General features: G+C 52.1%; 1 protein-coding gene across 1 annotated transcript; it reads right to left on the bottom strand.

Annotated features, from left to right (window-relative positions):
• On the bottom strand, nucleotides 12,476-20,504 carry LOC102171473 (V-set and immunoglobulin domain-containing protein 8). The gene is made up of 7 exons (XM_013976013.2): nucleotides 20,317-20,504; nucleotides 16,591-16,766; nucleotides 15,862-16,063; nucleotides 15,517-15,738; nucleotides 14,664-14,789; nucleotides 14,139-14,337; nucleotides 12,476-13,226 (listed from the first exon to the last, which is right to left on the bottom strand). The coding sequence occupies exons 1-7, from the start codon at nucleotides 20,363-20,365 to the stop codon at nucleotides 12,944-12,946; spliced, it is 1,257 nt and encodes a 418-aa protein (XP_013831467.2). The 5' UTR covers nucleotides 20,366-20,504; the 3' UTR covers nucleotides 12,476-12,943.

Raw genomic sequence — 20,504 nt, forward strand, 5'->3', positions numbered from 1 at the left:
CAGGTCTGGTTCTAGGAGCCACACCTCCAGGGAGACACTGGAAAACTCATGTCCACAGGAGAATAACCAGAACGGTGAAAAGTCTGGAAACCTCATCATATCAGACATGATTAAAGAAACTGGTCGTGTTTAGCAGGAACAGAAAACTCAGAAGGCCAACGTCTGCAGAGCTCTCACAGAAGCCTGGTTGTGTAAGTGAACACATGAAACGTGTCTCTGCGAGGCAGATACTGACTCATATGAATAATAGGATCTTAAACCTGGAAGGAAACCTTGTGGTTACTCAGTTCAAGTTTTTCATTTCTCAGGTGGAAAACCAAGACCCAAAGAGACTGTTACTCCCTAGAGTCACATAACTAGTAGGTGGCAGAGTCAGAGCTAGCTTCACTTCATCTAAATCAGCCGAGCCTCTCACCTGCACCATACTCCCAGGGAAGAACTTAATAACAAATGGAGAAATCCACACATGAAATGATCTGTTCCAATGAACATGCTTAAGCAGAAAACATCTCAGAGTAATATCATAGACCAGAGACTTTTCAGACGAGGTGGGAAGTTGCATTAGATTGGGAATGACAAATACGTGGTACATGTATCCAGACTTCTGCCTTCCGTGACCATGTCAAATCCAGACAATTAATTATGACACACTTTTCCCATTGAGTCTTTATGCAACACTCATGAAACTCTGACCAATCAATTGAAGCTGGAAGCCAAGATGCCATTCCTGCCCTAGACAAACCATAGGATCCTCCCAACAACATTAAGTTCCTCTCAGTCTTAGGAATGAATTCTAAGTTAATGAATGAGTAAACAGTAGGGAAAATGCATGATGAAAGGATTCTACCAAGATGTCAAAAACAAGCCATACTTCCTATGAAGAATATTTACTCTAGCTTGCCTGCTTCTGCCATTTTGCTAAGTATGTGCTCAGGAAATGCGTCAGAACTGAAAAAAAGGAGAGATGGGTCAAAAGTAATAATGCTATTGGCAGGAAAGCACAAAACAACAGGATATCAGCCAAATAAGTGAATGCGATACATACAGCATTTAAAAATCACACTCTTCAAAATATTTAAGAATAATGGGATGCTATCTTCAGATGCAAGCAGCAGAAGCCAACTCCGGTTCTAACTAAGGCAGCAAAAAGAATTTACCAAGATCAGGACACCAGCAGATTCAGTGTCTGGTGAGAGCCAGACTTCCTGGGTCACAGCCAGCTGTCTTCTCGCTGTGCCCTCACATGGCAGAAGGGGTGAGGAATCTCTGGAGTCTCTTTGCAGGGGTACTAATTCTATTCCCGAATGGTCAGCCCACTTCAGTATTTTTGCCTGGAAAATTCCATGGACAGAGGAGCCTCGTGGGCTACAGTCCATGGTGTCCCAAGGAGTCGGACATGACCGATCACACACGCACACTTCTATTCCTGAGGGTTCCATCCTCAGGACCTAATCACCTCCCAAAGTTCTCACCTCCAAATACCATCACACTAGGGAGTAGATTTCAGCATACGAATTTGGGGGAATACAAACGTTCAGTCTGTAGCACTCAGAGAACTAAAGAAAATCCTGACCAACCTGGCCTTGGAAAGGATGAAGCCAGGAGGCCTTGGAGAGGGCAGGCCTCAGGACCACCTCCTTAGGAGCTACCATGGAATAAATATGTCCTGTTTTCTGTTCCTATGTTACTCACTGAAGATTAAAACTGCCAACAAAAGGGTGAGCTGGCCTTAGTTCTGGGGCAACGGGCCAGTTCTCCCTATGCTTCCAAGTTCTGGTATGAAACCCCCATAGTCAAAGATTTCTAGCCTTCCAGGCCATTTTGAAGGTATAGATAGGTGTCAAAGGAAGAAGCTAGGACATGTTTTATGCAACTATTTGTTAGCCTTATTTATTATTATAAAAGTTAACAGTGGGCCTGAATATGGGGACCCCTCTCACTGGACTTTTTTTTCAATTTATTTATTTACTTATTTATTTGCTGTGCCGGGTCTTAGGTGCAGATGGCAGGCTCTAGTTCCCTGACCAGGGATAGAACTCAGGCCTCCTGCATTGGGAGCTCAGAGTCTTAGCCACTGGACCACAATCATTTTTTTCTGTCGTGATTCCCATCCAGCTCCTGAACCGACACCCTCCGCCTGCTGCCCCATGATGAAGAGCAAGCCCCAGCTCATACTGCAGCACAGCATCGAACTGTTCTGGAATCATGTGGGGGAACAACAGCCCCTCATTTCGTGCAAGACTGAGCCACGTGTCTCCAGCTCATCACTAAGCACCTCTCTCATCAGCAGCTACCATGCCAGAGATGCTGGGAATACAGCTGTGAGTAGGACAGATAGAGAGTTCTGCATCCAGGAAGCTTGCCATCTAATTGAGAGAGAGAGACATGAAACACACACACACAAATACTTAATTAAAACTGTGCTGAGCTCTAGAGAGGAAAAGACCTGGACCCTGCGAGCAAGAATAATGAAGGAGAAGAACAGAGCTGGTAAGGGGCAACCCCAGGGCCCAGTCTGAGGAGGGACATTCCCTCTGAGACCGGCATGGACAGTACTTAGCGATGCAAAGTAGGGAGGTCCTCCACGCAGAGGATGAGAGAGCCGGAAGCCCTTCTAGAAAGACCTTGGCATATACGAACGTCTGAAGGACAGAGGGTAATGAGCAAGGGGGACTCTGGGAGAAGACAGCAGAGGTCAGAGCACGCAGGGTCTGGTAGGACATGGTAATATTTAAAATTTAATTTTTTAAGTTAAAGGAGGCCACTGAAGAGTTTTAAGAAGGGAAATGACATAATCAGACTTACTTTAATCAGACTTAAACATTTTTAAAAGCTCCCTCTGGGGGCCTTGTGAAGAATGGATTGCAGGGATGGGGGGGAGTGGTTTGGGGGGAGGAGGGTGAATGCGGGAAGATGAAGTTAGTGAAGGGATCCTGGCAAGATGCGATGACAGCTTAGAATTGAGGTGCACAAGCGCAGGGGCTTGAGTGGAGAAGTGGATGGACTAGAGAAATACCTAGGAGCTAGAACAGACAAAGTGTGTGAAAAGCGTTAATAGCTCAGTCGTGTCCGACTCTGTGAGACCCCATGGACTGTAGCTCACCAGGCTCCTCTGTCCATGGGATCTCCCAGGCAAGAATACTGGAGTGGGTAGCCATTCCCTTCTCTAGGGGATCTTCCTGACCCAGGGATTGAACCTGGGTTCCCCACATTGCGGGCAGATTCTTTACTGTGTGAGCCACCACAAGATTTTGGGATATGTGAGGGATACTTGGGCAGGAGGTCGGACCTGAGGAACAAGGCAGATAGAGGTGCCACTTACCCAAACTGGGAATACAAAAAGAAGGGCAAGTTTTAGGGGGAAGTTAATTGTCCCTTAATTATCAGAGAATAGGCCTTTTAAAAGAACAAGACATTTGGAGGCTGAACAATGTATTGTGTGAAATCATGTGAAAATAGAATGCTCAAATGTAGGTAATTTCAAACAATGCAACCTTATAATTTAAATGTAAATCGATTTAAGGAAGAGAAGCCATTGATCCCTCTTCCCCGGCTCCACTCCCTCTCAGGACAGCTGTTTCATGCCTGTAACTAGTAGATTTCTCCATTCAGATCCAGAATTACATTCTAGACCCCAACACAAACCTGAGGTTGTAGGGACGGTAAGACATCTCAGGCAGACAGGGCCTCCCACAGCATGCTCGGCACAAACTGCTCTGGCTGATCCTGTCCTGGTTTGTTTCTCTGCCACCTGGCCTGAGTCCTGCCAACTCACCACAGAAAGCCCTGAAACATTCAAGACTTGAGGTTGATAATGATGAGGGGCCACCCTGGACCCCAACACTCTCTGAATGCAACCCACCCCACAGCATTCAGAGTCCCACCTAGATTGTCCAGGGGAAGCCCCAGTGAGGTCTCAGGGGAGCCCTTCCAAGCAGAGCCAGTGTCCTGGTCAGAAAAGAGCAGCTCATCACTCACTCCAGGAGTCATTGCCAGACACCATGATTGTCCTGCAGAGATCAGTCTCACCAACCAGCTCAGGGCATCCTTTCGTGGGGGCGGTAGAGGGCAAGGCAGGGCGGGGCACAGGAAAGGGGACTTGGAGAGGAGCCCCCTCAGATCAGGCTGGCTGGGGAAAGGAGAGCTTCCCGGGATGGAGACTGTGCCTGCCAGCAGGGGGCTCTTGGCCCCAGAGTTGGAGTAAAGTCAAAGCAGAGACCATCTTTGGGTACCTAGTGCTCTGAACCTGGAATGATTCTTATCTTTCCGAAGGACCAGTGGGTACCTAGGCAAAGGGAGGACAAGGCCAAGAGTCGGGGGCAGCATGAATCAGGGCCTTGGGCTGGGAGAGGAGGGTTCTAGTGATCTGCTGTGCACCATCCCTTGAAGCTGTGGCCATCTGGCCATCACTGACCACAGTAAAAATCCTTCCCCCGACACAGTCTCCTATGAGACTGTCCGAGCACCCAGTTGGAGGGACACACAAACATCTCATCACCAAGTTGCCTCTTTTCCTCGGGGACAAATGTGGCTTTAATGCTGCCGTCAGAGCACAGCCTCATTCCTGGAGAACTGAGTCAGCCAAGTCCTTTATGCTAAAGCTAAGAAGAATGTCAGGGAAGTCTAGGGAAGATGGAGAGGAAGCTGGAGTATTGGACAGATGAGGCTTCATGGTCATTTTCAGCAGACGTAAGTGCTGCGATTCATGGGGTCGCAAAGAGTCGGACATGACTGAGCGACTGAACTGAACTGAACTGAACTGAAGGGCCCTCAGTCTGGAGCACGGAGAAGGACACACCCCTTACCGGGGAGCATACCAGCTGACACACACACCCCACCTCCCCTGTCCCCCAGCCCCACCCTGGGAGTCCTTAAGATGGAGATGACTCAGCAGTTAGCAGCCCCAGCCCACACCCTCCATTCTAGACAGGCCCAGCCTTTGCCTGTCCCTGAATCCGACAAGCTCGTGCACTTTGATCATTTTTGCAGGATCTTCCCCTACCTCCCAGACTAGAATATATCCCTTTATCCACCTTGCTCTCCAGCCGAAGTTTTGAAGTCCAGCCCTAGGCACCCCTTCTCTGAGAAACCTTCCTTCAGGGGATCTCAGAGCATCACTTCTCCCAGCTTTGTGTGAAACTGAATCAGTAATCATGTGCCTCACTCTTCAATTTTTCCAAATGGATTAATGATCTCCCTAGGGAGGCTGGGAGATGCTGGAAGCGTCAGGTTTAATGCCCTGGTCCTACCAGCGACACACAGTAAGTTGTAATGCACTAAGTGGCTAATGCAGAAGCTGGGGACATACAGGTGGACAAAAGGGACCATGCTTCAGACATCCCCTCAGCCAGGAAGCCAAAAGCGCCCAGTTGGAAGATTCTATATCACCCTGGCTTCTCCATTGAGAATAAGTGCATGCGAAAAAGGGGGAAAGCAAGGGGATGCATGGAGTCACTATTGCTGTAACCCAGGCAAGAGATGATGGCAGCTGGGAGCCGGCAGATAACAGTGGTGGATGAGAGGCTGGTCAGAGGTCAGATCCACTCTGAAGGGAGACAGTTCCTAACAGATTGGATGTGTTGGGGAGACAGGTGAGTGCAAGAAAGGTTTTAAGGAAAGACATAGAGGCTATCAACTGCAGTGGGCAAGATGCTGGGGGAAGTGGATCAGGGGCAGGGTTTGGGGCATGCTGAGTTTGAGATGTCTGTTACATATCTAAGTAGGTAGGAGAGTGTGCAGTGTGGGAGACAGGTCTGGCCTGAGTGGATAAATTTGGGTTTTGTAGGCATATCAATTTTATTTATATATTTGGGGTATACTATTTTTTATTAACATTATTTTTCAAGCAATGACTTTAAGTATACACTGACCATATGTTCAGATTTGATACAAAGATAAATGGACAGGCAGTTCTCAAGGTACAATGTATTCAGCGATCACAGACAATCTGCTGCTCTGCTGCACACTCAGAAGCAGCAGGATAGGGACAAGCTGTGTAATTGAAGGAAAGACCCCAGCCATTCGGGACTCAACAGAGGTCACTGGGCATATCCCATTTTAGATGGATGGATAGATAGAAAGGTAGCGGCCAACTGGGAGATGATTCCCACCCTCCTTCGTCACTTTCTCGAACTGAGTGATGCATTCCTAGAAAGGCTAATGAGTACTGAAAGGAAGGAATCTTCTTTCCCCACAGGAACAATGTTATCATTGCAGATCAGGCTCCTGCCCAAGAACCTGTTGCTCAATTTTTTAATGGCAGTAATCTATTTCCACAAGTCCTTACTAAACTGAACGGGAAGCCTGCACACTGTACAGGAAAGAGCTTCCTAAGGAGCCTGTTAGTCCAAGGAACAGGGGCACCTTGACCTGTTCAGCAGAGCCATGCCTGATGTCTACTCGCCCTGGTCCAGAGATCTCCCAGGTCCTGCCTGACTCTGCTTATTGGCTTCCAGGTCCTTTTAGGGAGGACAGTTTTCACATGCACTTCAGAGAAGGATCTGGGGGGATATTCATGGCTTTCTCCATCATGTGCCCCTGAAGTCATTGGGGGCATTGGCTACTGTCACCCCAAGTTGGGGGAGGAGTTGATTGTCTGGCTGATTGTCATCCATCACACTAAGTTCAGGGAAGGTCAGCTCATGGAGAAGTTCTGAACTCTTGAAAGGAGTAGATGTTGAGAAAAGAGGTGACACAGCCCTGCACTCGGCGGAAGCCTCGTCTGATGGATGCGCGAGGGTGACAGGACATTCCCAGGACAGGGCAGAGATAGCAAAGTCAACACCACTTCCCTTTACGTGGGAGACTGCCCTCCTAGAACAGGACATAGCTAGGGCACCTTTCTGAAGAACTGATGCAGGATGAGAAAGAGGATGTGAGAGGAGGAGAGGGTTACAGGCAAGGAAAACAGCCTCTACCAAGGGACTGAGTCCAGGCGGGGGTTGGGAGCTGAATCCGAGCATTGAGCATTGCAAGGGGAGCCGCTTGCAAGTTCAGGAAAGTCACAGCAGGGAGGGCAGGCGCCCCATGGCTGCAAGTGGTATCCAGGCAGAAGGTGGGCGCAGGGGGGCAGGGTGCCCTGACCAGGAGGTGTCTGTGGGGCCTGACAGGCAGCAAGTGGGGCCTGAAGTGCACGGAAGGGGCTCGGTTTCAAGATGGAGCTGATTCTCCCAAAAATGTTGAAGACAATCTCCGTGCCCTCTGCTGGGAGGGTCCCTCCTCAGCTTTGGGAGAGCTGGGTGAATACTCTGCGGGAGGGGCCATCAGGTCAGTCCTCCAAGGGGCGCCACAGTCGGCACTGGGCCCAGGGAGGCAGTCGATGTGGCCTGATTCCCAGCAGCTGCGAGCAGGCAGATGTGAAAGGTCACAGAGGGCACACCCTGGTCCTGGGAGGCAGCACTGGTAATTCTGGCAGCTCATCCTCAGGCCTGGCTCGGGCCCTGCTGAGCTTGTGTTTCAGGCGCTTCCTGTTATTAGTAGTATCACTATTACTCAGGAGGATTGCCGTAAATATTAATATATGCACATGCGTTCCAGGATTCAGAGGCGAGGCCTGGTTCTCCTCCTGCTTTACTACTTGCTGGTCCCTGGGCTGCTCACCTAATCCCCTAGATGCTGAGCATCTCCAGATTCAATCCCAAGGCTTCATTCTCCTCACTCTTTCCCCCTCCCTGTGGACCTCCCACTACCTCAGCCTCCAACCTCAACCTTGTGCGGTTAAATCGCTGCCCCCAGGTCTGCCCTCCTCTGAAATCACATATTGAGGACTAGGGGCTTGGGATCAACCATTTGCAGAGCCCCTACTATGTTGTGTCTGACTCTTTGCAACCCCATGGACTATACAGTCCATGGAATTCTCCAGGCCAGAAGACTGGAGTGGGTAGCCTTTCCCTTCTCCAGGGGAGCTTCCCAACCCAGGGACTGAACTCAGGTCTCCCACATTGTGGGGAGACTCTTTACCAGCTGAGCCACAAGGGAAGCCCAAGAACACTGGAGTAGGTAGCCTATCCTTTCTCCAGTGGATCTTCCCAACCCAGGAATCAAACCAGGGTCTCCTGCATTGCAGGCAGATTTTTTTTACCAACTGAGCTATGAGGGAAGCCCCTACTATGTACCAGGTTCTGTTAAAACCATATCACACAAAATAGCCTCTTACTATTCCATTTTACAGATGAAGAAACTGAGGCTTTGGGAACTTATTAATAATGAGGAACCCAGGTCTGCCCGACTCCAAAACTCAGGCTTTTTCTTATGTTGTTGTTGTTCAGCTGCTTAGTTGTGTCCAACTCTTTGCAACCCCACAGGCTACAGCACGTCAGGCTTCATCAGCTTCTGGGGTTTGCTCAAACTCATGTCCATTGAGTCAATGATGCCATTCAACCATCTTATCCTCTGTTGTTCTCTTCTCCTCCTGCCCTTTATCTTCCCCAACATCAGCTCTTTGCATCAGGTAGCCAAGGTATTGGAGTTTCAACTTCAGCATCAGTCCTTCCAATGAATATTTAGGGTAGATTTCCTTCAAACAAGGATTGACTTGTTTGATCTCCCTGCTGTCCAAGGGACTCTCAAGACATGACTAAACCACAAATATTTACTACAAGTTTTCTTCCTCCTTCCTTTCTTTCTTTTCTCCCCAAGCTAGCCAATATGGGTCCACCATCACCTCAAACTCAGTTGCTACAAAAATAAGCTTGACAGTTTCACCTTCACCCTCCTCTGCTAAGTGTCCTGCCTTTGTCAAGGGCTTTGGTCTCCTCCCTAAGTGTTCCATCCTCTGTCCTTCTAAAATACATCTGGAATAAAATAAGTAAAATAAAATAAATCCAGGAAGGCTGCTGAGGGCAATGGCCACGGGTGGCAGATGGGTGGCAGAAGGCTGTTTTGTCCGCTCCCTGGTGGCAGGCAGTGACCTAGCCCATGTTCTAGATCCTCCAAAACCACCACCATCTCCTCGCCTGCATGGTTCCATGTCTCTCAACACTCTTTGCCTTTCAGCGTGTTCTTCTAATATAACTGCAAGGAACTGAATGGATCCATTTTGTTTCCACACAGCAGGAATAAATGAAATGAGTCTTCCAGGTGGACTAGATGGACGAGGATCATGAACTCCAGAGCCTCACCCGAGGCTCCCTTGGGAAGCAGAGGGGGCAGGACTAAACCTCCAAAAGAATTCTGCCTAAGCTGTGATTGAGTAATTAGCTCTCCAAACCCCTTTGTTTCCAGCAAAGCAAGGGAAACAATTAATCCCTCCATAGAGTCACACAGTGTGACTGGGCCTGGAGTATTTGAAATGTAATGGGGCAGCAAGCATAGTTATTCTACCAGAAGCACAGAAGAAAAACCACTGGGGTTTCACACAGTTACGTTTTGGGGACTTAAGAGAGGATGAGTAGAGAATGACTCCCTAAAACATGAATAAGAGGATCAGAGAGGGAACTGAGCCAGGAAGGACTCAGGATGTCCATGAGTAGATTTCTCAGGGTTGGATGTTCTAAGAGAGCCATTCCCGGAAGATGTGTGGATGGGAAGTTATGTTGTTGATGGTTACCAAGGACATATAAACTGTCTGAATACTTTTTCATTGACTAGAGAAACTAGAATTCACTTTTGGCAAAGCTGGGATGCCAAAAGGCAGAACTAGGAAGTGGGTGCTCTGCGTGTCTCTGGGAAAAAAGAGAAAACTTGAGACTGCACTTAAGATTCCCTCGCTTGAAGCAACATTTGTGTACACAGCCTTCTGCCTGCTTGCAGATATGGTCTGCCCAAGTTTGGCGAGTCAGTTGTTAAATGTAACCATTATGAAAAATAAAAGTATAAAAATTTACAATTAAATAAATTCTACTAGACACAAGAGATAAGCATTCAAAATTCATCCTATCCCAATTAGCCTGCTACAATTCATGACTGTCTTAATTCTTGAGGTTATTTACTTCTGCAGAGACGGTGTGATAGTGCACACTTCTCCTGACTCCACGGCAAGGACATCACATCGGCAGCCTGAAGTCAGCCACGGTGGGAGAGTTTACATCAGGGCAATAGCAAATGATACACATTAGGGCCTTTTGGCCCCCTACACACTCAACTTCACTCCCAAAACCACTCGTAAACATTTACTACCATAAATGTTCTCCAATACTGACAAGCAGGAAAAATGAAAAAGCCCAAGGTGTCCCTGAAGCAAAACCTTCACAGCAGAAACTCCCATCCTTTCTCACCCAGAAGTGACGAGTGCAGTGATCATTTATTTAGGGATTTAGGAACTTCCTGGGCTTCCCTGTTGAGTCACCCTGCCGAAAGTTGTTTCCAAAGTCTCTAAAATCTCTTACTGCTTCTTAATGAGCTTTTCTTGCCAGCACCTTGATGTTCTCACCCTTCAAAGGAAGTCTAAGTCTGAGCATGGCTCCCTGTTTCCTGGAATGGGGAAGATGATGTCATTCAACACAACCTGCACAGCTGGCTGCCTCTGTACCTCCCTTCCTTGCAGGGAGCTGAGCTGGAGGGTCTAAGACTGGGAGAGCCCTCCCCAGGTCACCCTTCAATCTCCAGCCTTAGGGCAAACATGTGCTAGGCCCAGCATCCTGCTGAAGTTCTCTCTATGAACAAATCATCCTACAGGAGCTGTTCAATGTCTCCAAATAAATGAGGGAGGGATGGTTCCTGCAGTTCTCTGCTCCCCTTACTTAGTCCCCTTACTCCCTCCCCTTACTCCCTCCCCATCCATCCTCAAGAATCCCCACCTCCACCCCCCAACCCCCAGTCTAAGACATCTCTCCCTGGCTCCCTCTGTTCCACAGTCGTCTCTCCTTTCTTTTGTTTTTCTTCAGGAGAAACTGTGAATGCAGTCCCCCCACTAGCACAAATTATGCCATTGAGTTTCCCACATTTGAGTAAATCACAGGGGCAGCACATCCAAAGTGCAATGGGTGAGCCTTGCCCTGGGAAAACCACCTTTGTGATCACGGCGTCGCCCCTGCCATCATCTCTCCTTTCTCTCCCCAAACTCTATCAAGGCAGAACCAGAGATGCCATTACCCTTTTGCAAGTACCCAAGCCAACAAGAAGGGTTTCCTAGTTACATACAGCCAAGCAAGGTTTCAGAGCTTCCTCTATCAACAAACTCTGAGGTCCATCCATTCCCCACAGTTCACATGGCCACAGGGTAAAGCAGAAAAGACTTCAGGAGCCCAGCTTCTCCTTAAGAGAAAAAGAGGCAAAAAAAAAAAAAAGACAAAGAAAAGGAAGCACTATGCTCTCAGAGGCAGGTGGCTGGGCAGAAGCAGGTAGAGCAGAGTGACTATTCTCCTCAGAAGACCCTCAGCCCCTAAACCAGGCACAGGTCCAGTCGTGTGCCTGTTGCAATCATCCATTGTGGAGTACAGCCACTTGGTCCATTAGAGGCAGCTGAACTGAGAATGTGATGCTTAGGGCTCACTAAGAGTAGCACTTGGACCAAGGGATAAAAACAATGCGGGGACCCAATTTGAGTTCAACAGGAGAAAGATATCTCTGACAGGCAGAGGCCAAACGGACTGATTTGGGAGGTGCCACTGCAGGTATTCAAGAAGAGGTTGAAATATCTTTTGTCAGGAATGTAGAAGCAGGAATTCAAATGTCAGGGAAAAAGCATGATGCCTAAGAGTCAAACATGCCTGTTATTACCTGTGACCTAGGTTAAGATACTTATACCTCTCAGCCTCAGTTGCTTCATCTATATAATGGGATACAGCACCTCACAGGATTAAATAAGACAAAATATCAGAAAGCACCTGGCAGTCAGAGGGTGCCCGATAAATGTCAATCCCCTTTCCATTAAAAAGGGGGCGGCTGCTGCTGCTGCTACTAAATCGCTTCAGTCGTGTCCCAACTCTGTGCAACCCCATAGATGGCAGCCTTCCCCATCCCTGGGATTCTCCAGGAGCACACTGGAGTGGTTTGCCATTTCCTTCTCCAGTGCATGAAAGTGAAAAGTGAAAGTGAATTCGCTCAGTCGTGCCTGACTCTTAGCGACCCCATGGACTGCAGCCTACCAGGCTCCTTCGTCCATGGGATTTTCCAGGCAAGAGTACTGGAGTGGGTTGCCATTGCCTTCTCCGAAAAAGGGGGCTAGGTTAGATGAATTTAGTCTTTCTACTGAAACCCTTCCTAGTGTTGAAAAGGATGGCATACATCTGGGAGAGATCAGGAAGTCGGGATTTGGTAGGTGAGAGGAGAAGGAAGAAAGATGCTGAGAATGGTCAGGGAACATTCAGAGAGGTCATGCCTCCCGGTTCTTGGTTTTCCCTTTTGATTTCTGGAATAAAAGAGAAAAGCAGGATTCTGGATGGAAAATCAAGCCTGAGGAGTCTCCGTTTCTCCATCTGCCTAGGGAAAGGGTAGGATTAGACAGCCCCTTCCAGCTCTGACTGCTCCCGATCAAGGAGGGTATGGGGCACATGTTGAGGAAATGATGCTGGACAACAGGAAGCAACAACCCCTCCCCTACCCCTGAGCATGGCCCACCACCCTGACCCCGTGCCCACACCTCCGTGGAACCACAGCCACCTCAGTCTCGAATCTTACATTTTCTTTATTGTGCTAACACTGCTGCCTCAGAGCTCAGCTCTCACACTCACAATTCAGTCCAGGTCCCCACCCACCCAGCCCCCGGGGCTCTCTGCCTTGGCTGGGGAAACGGGCCACCGGCTTCGTGCGCTCTCGGACACTTCCTCCTCTCTCCCTCTCCACGGGCCTGCAGGCTCCGAGGATGAGGAGAGGGCCCAAATGGCCTTTCTCTGCCTTCTCCCGCCCTCTCCCACGTTTAGAGGAGGCGGCTCAGCCGCTCGGCTCGGTTCCCGAGGGAAACGTCCTCAGCCCTCAGCCGCCGCGCGGCCGGAGCGCGTCCCCAGCTGCGAGCCGAGAGCCCCGCGCCCCGCTCCCAGCCGGGGCGCAGCCCAGGGCCGCGCGCTCACACCAGCAGCCCGTCCTTGCTCTGCCGCGGCCCCTCGGCGGCGCCGCTGGCGGGCTCGGCGCTCTTGACCTGGACGTAGACCGGCGACGGGCCCGCCTCGCAGGCGGCGGCCGCGGGGGCCGGGCGGGGCGCCAGGGCCACGTCCTCCGGGCCGGCGCAGGGCGGGGGCGCGTACTTGCGGCGCAGGGAGTGGCTGACGTTCTGCGTCGGGTGCCCCAGGAGGTGGGTGACGCGGCTGCCGCGCCCGCTGGCCTTGCACCCGGGCGCCACGGCGTCCTCTCTGTGGAAAACAACAGGCGGGCGGGTGAGCGGGCTCCTCCGCGGCGCGGCGTGGGCACGGCCTGGGCAGAGCCGGGGGCTCCTGGCGGTCTCTCGTCTCCCGCGCCTCCCTCCGCCTCGCCTCGCCTCTCAGCCTCAGCCTGACCTACTCTCCCCTCTGCCCCTTCCTGGACCCGCGGCTCCGCAGCGTTCCCGGAGCCGCCGTCCCCGTCCTCCTCCGGACGGGGCTTGTCCACACATGGCCGGACAGCCCACGGCAGGGCAGGCCGCCGCATCTAGGCGCCCTCCCGTCCCCTTCTGATGTTTTCGCAGAACCACCAGCTCTGATAGAAAGGGAACCTCGGAGATCCAGAAGGAGCTGCTTTCCCTGACCTTCTTTCCTTCCTTAACCCTGACCTTGCCCTCTCTCTTCCTCTTTTCTCATCTCTCCTCTCTTAATCTTCTCCATCTTTTTCTCCATCCCCAGGGCATTGCAATCATTAGCACTCCTAGTCTTGTTCTATTTTTATTTCTAGTTTGTTTCTAATATAAGTTATTAGCACTATTCTTAATATTAATGAACTCTTCTTAAATAGGCATGTCCAAGAATTCTCACCGGCGCGATACAAGGGAAAAGTGAAAAAATAAATACAGGCCCTGCCCTCCAGGAGCTTACAGTCTAGACAAGACAGAGAGGTGCAAAGACGAGAGGGAGGTGGAGGGCAGGGGAGCAGAAGTGGAGACTGGCAGGGGAAGGAAAGACAAAAGCCATGCGATGAGTGGCCAGTTGACATGCTGCGGTCCCAGCACTCCGTGGCGATGGCAGGCAGGGTGGGGGTGGGGGTCCCAGCCGGCCGGTGGCAGGCAGGGGTGAGAGGGAGCAGCGCGCCGGTCCCCTGCCGCGCAGCAGCATGCAGCATGCATCAGGTTTTACCTGATCTCATTAGACAAGTCGCCGCAGGCCCCTCCGCCGACCCCGCGGCCGACCCCGCCGCCGTAGCCGAAGGTACCGCGGGAGCCGCCGGCGCCCCCGCAGCAGCAGCAGACGAGCCCCCAGATGCCCACCAAGAGGCAGCCCAGTGCGAGCAAAGAGCCCAGCACTGCGCCGATGATGATTCCTATGCGCCGAGTGTCTGGGGAGAGAAGTAGAGACTAGTCAGGCTTTCTGCAGCCTGGCAGGTGCTTGGCTAACCCGGAGTGGCAAGCACAGGGCTTCTGTGTGAAAAAGGATGGGTGATCCAGGGGGTCCCAGGGTCCTTGGACACACAGTGAGGAATATATGGGGAGAGGCAGGTTAACTCCTCATATTTGCATGTTTCTCCCAGGGCTTCCTGGCTGACCTTGGCAGAGCTATATGCATTGATGAGACCCATAAGGCTGAGCCTGCTGAGACTCCACAATACAGCCCAGCTTCCTCCCATCCAACCCTCCCAGCCAACGAGCCATTGCCTGCACCCACCTGAGACCTTCACCTCCACCACACACATGCTGTAGCCCACGTGGTTGGCCACTGTGCACTGATACAGCCCATCATCCTTGTAGGAAATGTCCTTCAACACTAGGTCACCGTTGTTCAGGCCTGAAACTGAAGGAGCATCAGAGGGCAATGGTGAGGCCAAGGGGCTTGGTGTTTGAGAGCTTCACCCCAGCCTAGACCACTGCAGGATGGCCCAGGGAAGGAGGGTGTATGTACACACGAAAGTCCACCCCACTGTGTCCAGGTGAGTCACCTTCCCCTGATGAAAGAGAGGCAAGGAAGGCCCCTTTCCCAGCAACAGGAAAGAGACCATGATTTCACTCTCTGACCTTAGGGAAATATGCCCCCTCCCTAAGCCTCGGTCTCCTCATTTGTACAGTGAGGGCCGGGTTAGACCAGAGGAATTCTAAGGTTCCTTCCAGCTCTGATCATCTTTGATTGTGAGTACCAGTCAGCATCTCTCTGTGCCAGCAGCTTTACACACCTCATCCCGTTTAATTCTCACACGCCCTTGGAGGATGGCCCTTGCCATTCCCTTTTCATGTACCGTAGAATGAAACCACGGCACAGAGAGGTCAAGCCACTTGCCTGAGCCTTGCTGCCAGTCGTGGTCCAGCCAGAATGCAAACCCAGCTCTATCTGAAACCATCCTCTTTCCGAATTAGTCATACTGCTTTCGACTGACTCTCCCCTTTTGCCTTCTCTTCTTCCCTCTATAGCAGCTTCTGGAACAGGCTCAGAGGAGGAGTCTCCCACAGTTGATGCCGCTGGTGAGCTAGGGAAGCCCCAGCAGGACCCAGCATCCCCATCTTCCCCTTTCCCAAGGCCCCCTCACCTTGACTGATGGAGCTGTGGAAGGACTCCTGGTAGGAGAGCTCAGAGTGGAAGCTGTGCTGAGAATGGTAGGACCCAGCACGGTAGGGGTGAGTATGCCCGCTGATCTTGGCCCACTTGTAGGTGAGAGGTGGGCTGCCCCCATTGGCAAAGCACTTCAGTACCACATCATTGCCGTGTGTAAAGTGGCCCTCAGACCAACACAAGGGCACCGCAGGCCGCGCTACAGGGAAGAGGGTAGCTGTGAGCCAGGGCCCAGCCGAGAGGCAGAGCCAGGCTCAGGGTGGCCAAGGCACCCTTGATTCTGAAGTCTGGGGAAGGGGATCCCAGAGGAGTCTACTCATACCTTGGACAGTGATGATGACCTTCCGGGTGGCCACAGTGGTCTTCTTCACCCGGCACTCATAGGTGGCTGTGTCGGAGACTTGCAGGTTCGAGAGGGTAATGGAGGCATCGTACTGGCTGGGGTCTGAGGCTGCAAAGCGGACCCTCTGCTGCAGATGGGGGAGGTTGCCATGGTTGATCCTCTTGTCCTGGTAACTAAGGAACTGTGAAGAGAAGAAAACAGAGATGGTGAGACAGGCAGAGCCAAGGATTGGCTGTCTGGGGCAATTCACTGAACTTCCCTGAGACTCAGCTTTCTTGGATGAAAAATGGAAATGATAATGCCTGATCCACTGACTTTTAACAGAATGGGTGAGATCATATGAAGTCAGGCACTCTCTGCCTAATAGCTATCTCCCAGGGGCATGTGAGGATTAAATGGGATGAGATGAATAAAGCCACAGGCACACAGAGAAGCTGGATGGAACTCAATCAAAGACTATCTGAGCTGGAAGTATAAGGTCGGGCCAGGACTGTGTCTATCTTCCTTTTGGAGTGGGGTGGGAGGAGGTGGCCTGACTGACTGGCTTGATTGGAAATTACACAGCTCCTCCCCATTGCCCCATTCTCTGAGAAGCCTTGGGGAAAGTTCAAGGGCTGGGTTTTCTTATTTACCCTGCAGTGTGCTAGCTGCCCAACAAGTAAATACTACGAAGTGTGGAGTAAGGAGAATCACGTACCCAGCACTTACCACGTTCTCCCGATGTGAGGGGTCTGAGTTGACTTGCTTCCACTCAATGTCCAGCCCGTTAGGACCGTAGTCCTCAGGGTCCAGGATGTAGGGGCAGCCTAGCCTCACATTGTCACCTTCCGCCAGGTACAGGATCTCCTGGCCATCCCCGTTGATCCGTACAGCAGACAGCAGCGCTAGGATACAGGCAGGGCAGATGGGATAAGGGGTGCGGGACCAGGGCTTGGGTGATCAGCTTCAGCTCCCTTCTCTCCAGCATTCCTCGTCAGTGGCAGGCCGGGCCTCAGTGCGGTTTCCTCAGGGAGTAGGGCCTGCTCTCAGAGTGTGCATGATTTGATCGATGCATATCTGTGCTGACTTGTGCTAGCTTGTCTGTATTCTATAACTGTGTAGAATTGCAACTATACTGTTTCTATATTGTATATATATAGTTGTTAAGCATGCTTGTATATGGGACTTCTCTGGTGGTCCAGTGGTTAAGAATTCGCCCTCCAATGCAGGGGATGTGAGTGCGATACCTGCTCAAGGAGCTAAGATCCTACACACTGTGAGGCAGCTAAGCCCATGTGCCAAGCTATTGAGCCAACACGCTCTAGAGCCTGTGCGCCACAACTCGAGAAAGCCCATGTTCTGCAGTGAAGACCCAGCACCGTCAAAATAAAAATAATAAAATTTTAAAATAAAAAATGAATGCTTGTGTGTATGCATGACTATCTGTGCGTGTGTGGATATGTCCACATATGGACACTGTGTGTTTATGGGTGTTTGTGGCTGCTTATGTGTACTGTAGGGAGATTTATGCACATGGCTAGGTAGAGTGTCTGCTTCTATATTTACATGACAGTACCTGTGGGTGTGAGCGCGTGTGTGCCTGTGTGTGCAGACATGTGGAGCACGTCGAGTTGTTAAATGCTCTGATGGAAGCAACTAGCTAGTTAAAAGCCACATCTGTCCGGACCAAGTGAAGCGGTCGTGTCCAGAGGCAGGAGGATGGACACCATGACCTCTGGAGTCCCCTTCCGGCCCAAGGAGCAGAAGAATGGGTAGTCTCTGTGTGTCTGTGTGTGACAGTGCATGTCTGCGCTGTGTGCCCGTGTGACAGTGTGTGCCTGGCTGTGTAAGTGCTCTGAGTGATAGTGTGTGTCTGTGTGCAGCTGTGACCAGGAGCTTGGCTGCATCGTGTGTGACAGTGAATGACGGTGCTGAGACCATGGCTGCAGTCGTCTGTAGTATAGGACGGGTGAGCCTTGCATGAAGGCATGTGGCGTTGCGTGCTCTGCGTCCTGCCCCCTGTGTGATCCTGTGGCTCAGGTACAGCCACCGTCACATGCTCGCTCCACTTGGGGCCCCTCCCGCTGCCACCAGCCCTAGCCTCACTGAGTCAGCCCCGGGTGAGGAGCCAGGATCTGGAAGCTCAGGACTGATCTCTCCCTCCCTCCCCTGAAGCCCCAGGCAAGTGCTAGCCCCAACTGGTTGGACCTACAGAGGAACGCAAAGTTGGGTGGGGGGCGGTGCCCAAAGGGCCCCAACCCTGGCTGAGGGGGCAGCATGCCACCTCCCAGTCTCCACCACCCCCTTGCCCCCGGCCCCTTGCCCAGCCTGGCTCACTCTGCAAGAATCAGCGAGTCCTTTGGCATCTCAGCCCCTGGTCTCAGTTGCCCATCCTGCTTTTGCTTCTCTGGCTCTCTCCCGGGACCACCTGCACACTTAGAGAGCGTCTCACACACACAGGATTATACATTGTCACAGCCAGAGACATCAACACATAGACACACTCTTACACACCTTCAAAATGCGGATACGTACCTATGAAGTCCCACCTTCCTATACACACAGACACTGTCAGATCCACACAGCCATATAGACACACAGCTACACACAAACGCAGGTACATATTAATCCAGAAGATACACCCACTGCATACACTGGCAATCCCCCATGTGCATTCATTCAAGACTAAGCTACAGAAGCTTAATCTGGTTCTTAGAGAGCCAGCAGGTGCCCTTTCAACATCCGCAGCACCACAGGCATCACTGAACCTGCCCCTCAGGATCCCAACTGGGCCATCAGCCATGCCCTGAACCCGCCCCTGACCCCTGCTCAAGCCTCCAGGGTAACCCAGAGCAGGCAGACTAGCTGCTGGGGCTCTAACGGGACTTGATGATGCCTTCTCTAGCCCCAGGCCACGCTAACACCACCCCACTCCTGAGATAAGGATCCTAACACCATCTGCCAGGTCCTGGGCTGGCGCAAGGCAAGCCGGCAAGCCAGAGATGAGCCAGAGCTCAGCGGAGTGCAGAGGCTCCACCCTGGGGAAGGACTGTCTGTCCAAAGCAACCAACAGGAGAATGCTCTCCACACCCTGGGAGCCAGCTGGGCAGGACGGTAAGTATTCTGGGCAGGGGGCTTGGGAGGGAGGGATGGACTGAAAGAGAGTGTCTCCACCCTGCACTAGGCAGAGTGTCTGCCTTTGTTCCAGACCAGGGAGCCTCACCCTAGCCTTTCAGTCTCCCTAAATCTCTCTCAACCTCTTCCCAGCCTTTCTGTACCCTCTTACTCTCCTGGGGAAGTCATTCCTGGCGTCTCACCTTCACTCCTCTTGCTGTGGTCCTAAGGAAGTACCTCCAGGGAGTGTGAGAGGAGAGAGAAGCTGGGGGGATGGAAGAAGACCAGAGTGGAAGAGCGAGAGTTGGGTGCAGAGACTTGGAGGAGGGGCAGGGAAATCACAACAGGCTTGCCAAGGAAGAGGACAGATATCTCAATAGCCGTGTCTACTCTCAGCTTGTAAGTCCTTTGTGAATTTGTAAGCTGCTTCCAGAGCCATGAACCCTCCTTCTGCAGATAAGGGAGGAGAAGGGAAGGGAGGGGAGAAACGGCAGCCCCCACAAAAGGTTCACACAACACACAGAGATGAGCCAGGTCCCCACAGCACAGCTTCCACAGTAAGCTCAGCCAGGCCAGCTCCCACCAGACAGAGAAGGGGTTGCAGGCTTGCTGCCAGAAAGGCAGTCACTCACAGGCTCCCCCCTCCCTGAGCTCCTCCCCTGTGCCCCCTCAGCCTGCACCCTGACCCCCAAGAGCATCTCAGCCATGTCTACCGATGCCCACACAGATGGGGGCAGGCAGCCTCGATGTCCAGTCCGGAACCCTGCCCTCCAGGTGTGTCCCAGGAAGGGGGCTCCAGGAGTCACCTTCCCTGCCCTCCCCAGGCTCACCCTGGACAGGCTGGGTGCTACCCTGGAGCTCTCACAGTGCAGGGGCCCAGTCCTGCTGGAAGCAGCCCATTCTTTCTCCACCAGCCCAAGGCTCTGCCCTCTTCAGGCAAGTGGGCTGGGTGGGAGGCCCTCCCACTGAGAATAGCACACAGACCAATAGAAAAGGGATCTTTCCAGGCTCCTCCTCAGCCCCCACCCCCAGTTCCCATAGTAACTCCTAGTGAGCCCTATGCTCCCATTCACAGCATGCCCAAACGTGTGTGAGCCCCACAGGTTCATGGGCACAGTGAAGAGCCATCCAAGAACACATGCCCCAAACCTTCAAGTGCAGGACTCTCCTGGGGAGAGGTCCCCTTGGCAACATCCAAACCCCAGCCCAGCAGGGCGAGGGTGGGCAGCACCCTGCCAGGGAATCCGAGCCCACCTTCCAGGCTCCTCTGTGAGCCCCTCATTGCCTTTCTCCTGTGCATCCGGCTTCAGGTGGGCATCCCGCCCCTGCCCAGACCCATACCTGGGCTCAGGCACGCGAGCAGAAGGTGGAATGCTCCTCGGACTCCCATATCTCTAGGTTTGGTGCTTCCTCCGCCGGGGCTGGGATCCCTGGGGCCGGTGGCTGCAGGCCGGCGGCTGTGTGGGGACAGGTGGAGGGAAGGGGAGCCGAGGGCCCAGGAAGGTGCAGCAAGTGCTCTGCTGGGGAGC

Source organism: Capra hircus, chromosome 3 (genome assembly GCF_001704415.2).
Source record: "Capra hircus breed San Clemente chromosome 3, ASM170441v1, whole genome shotgun sequence".
Taxonomy (NCBI): Eukaryota; Metazoa; Chordata; class Mammalia; order Artiodactyla; family Bovidae; genus Capra; species Capra hircus.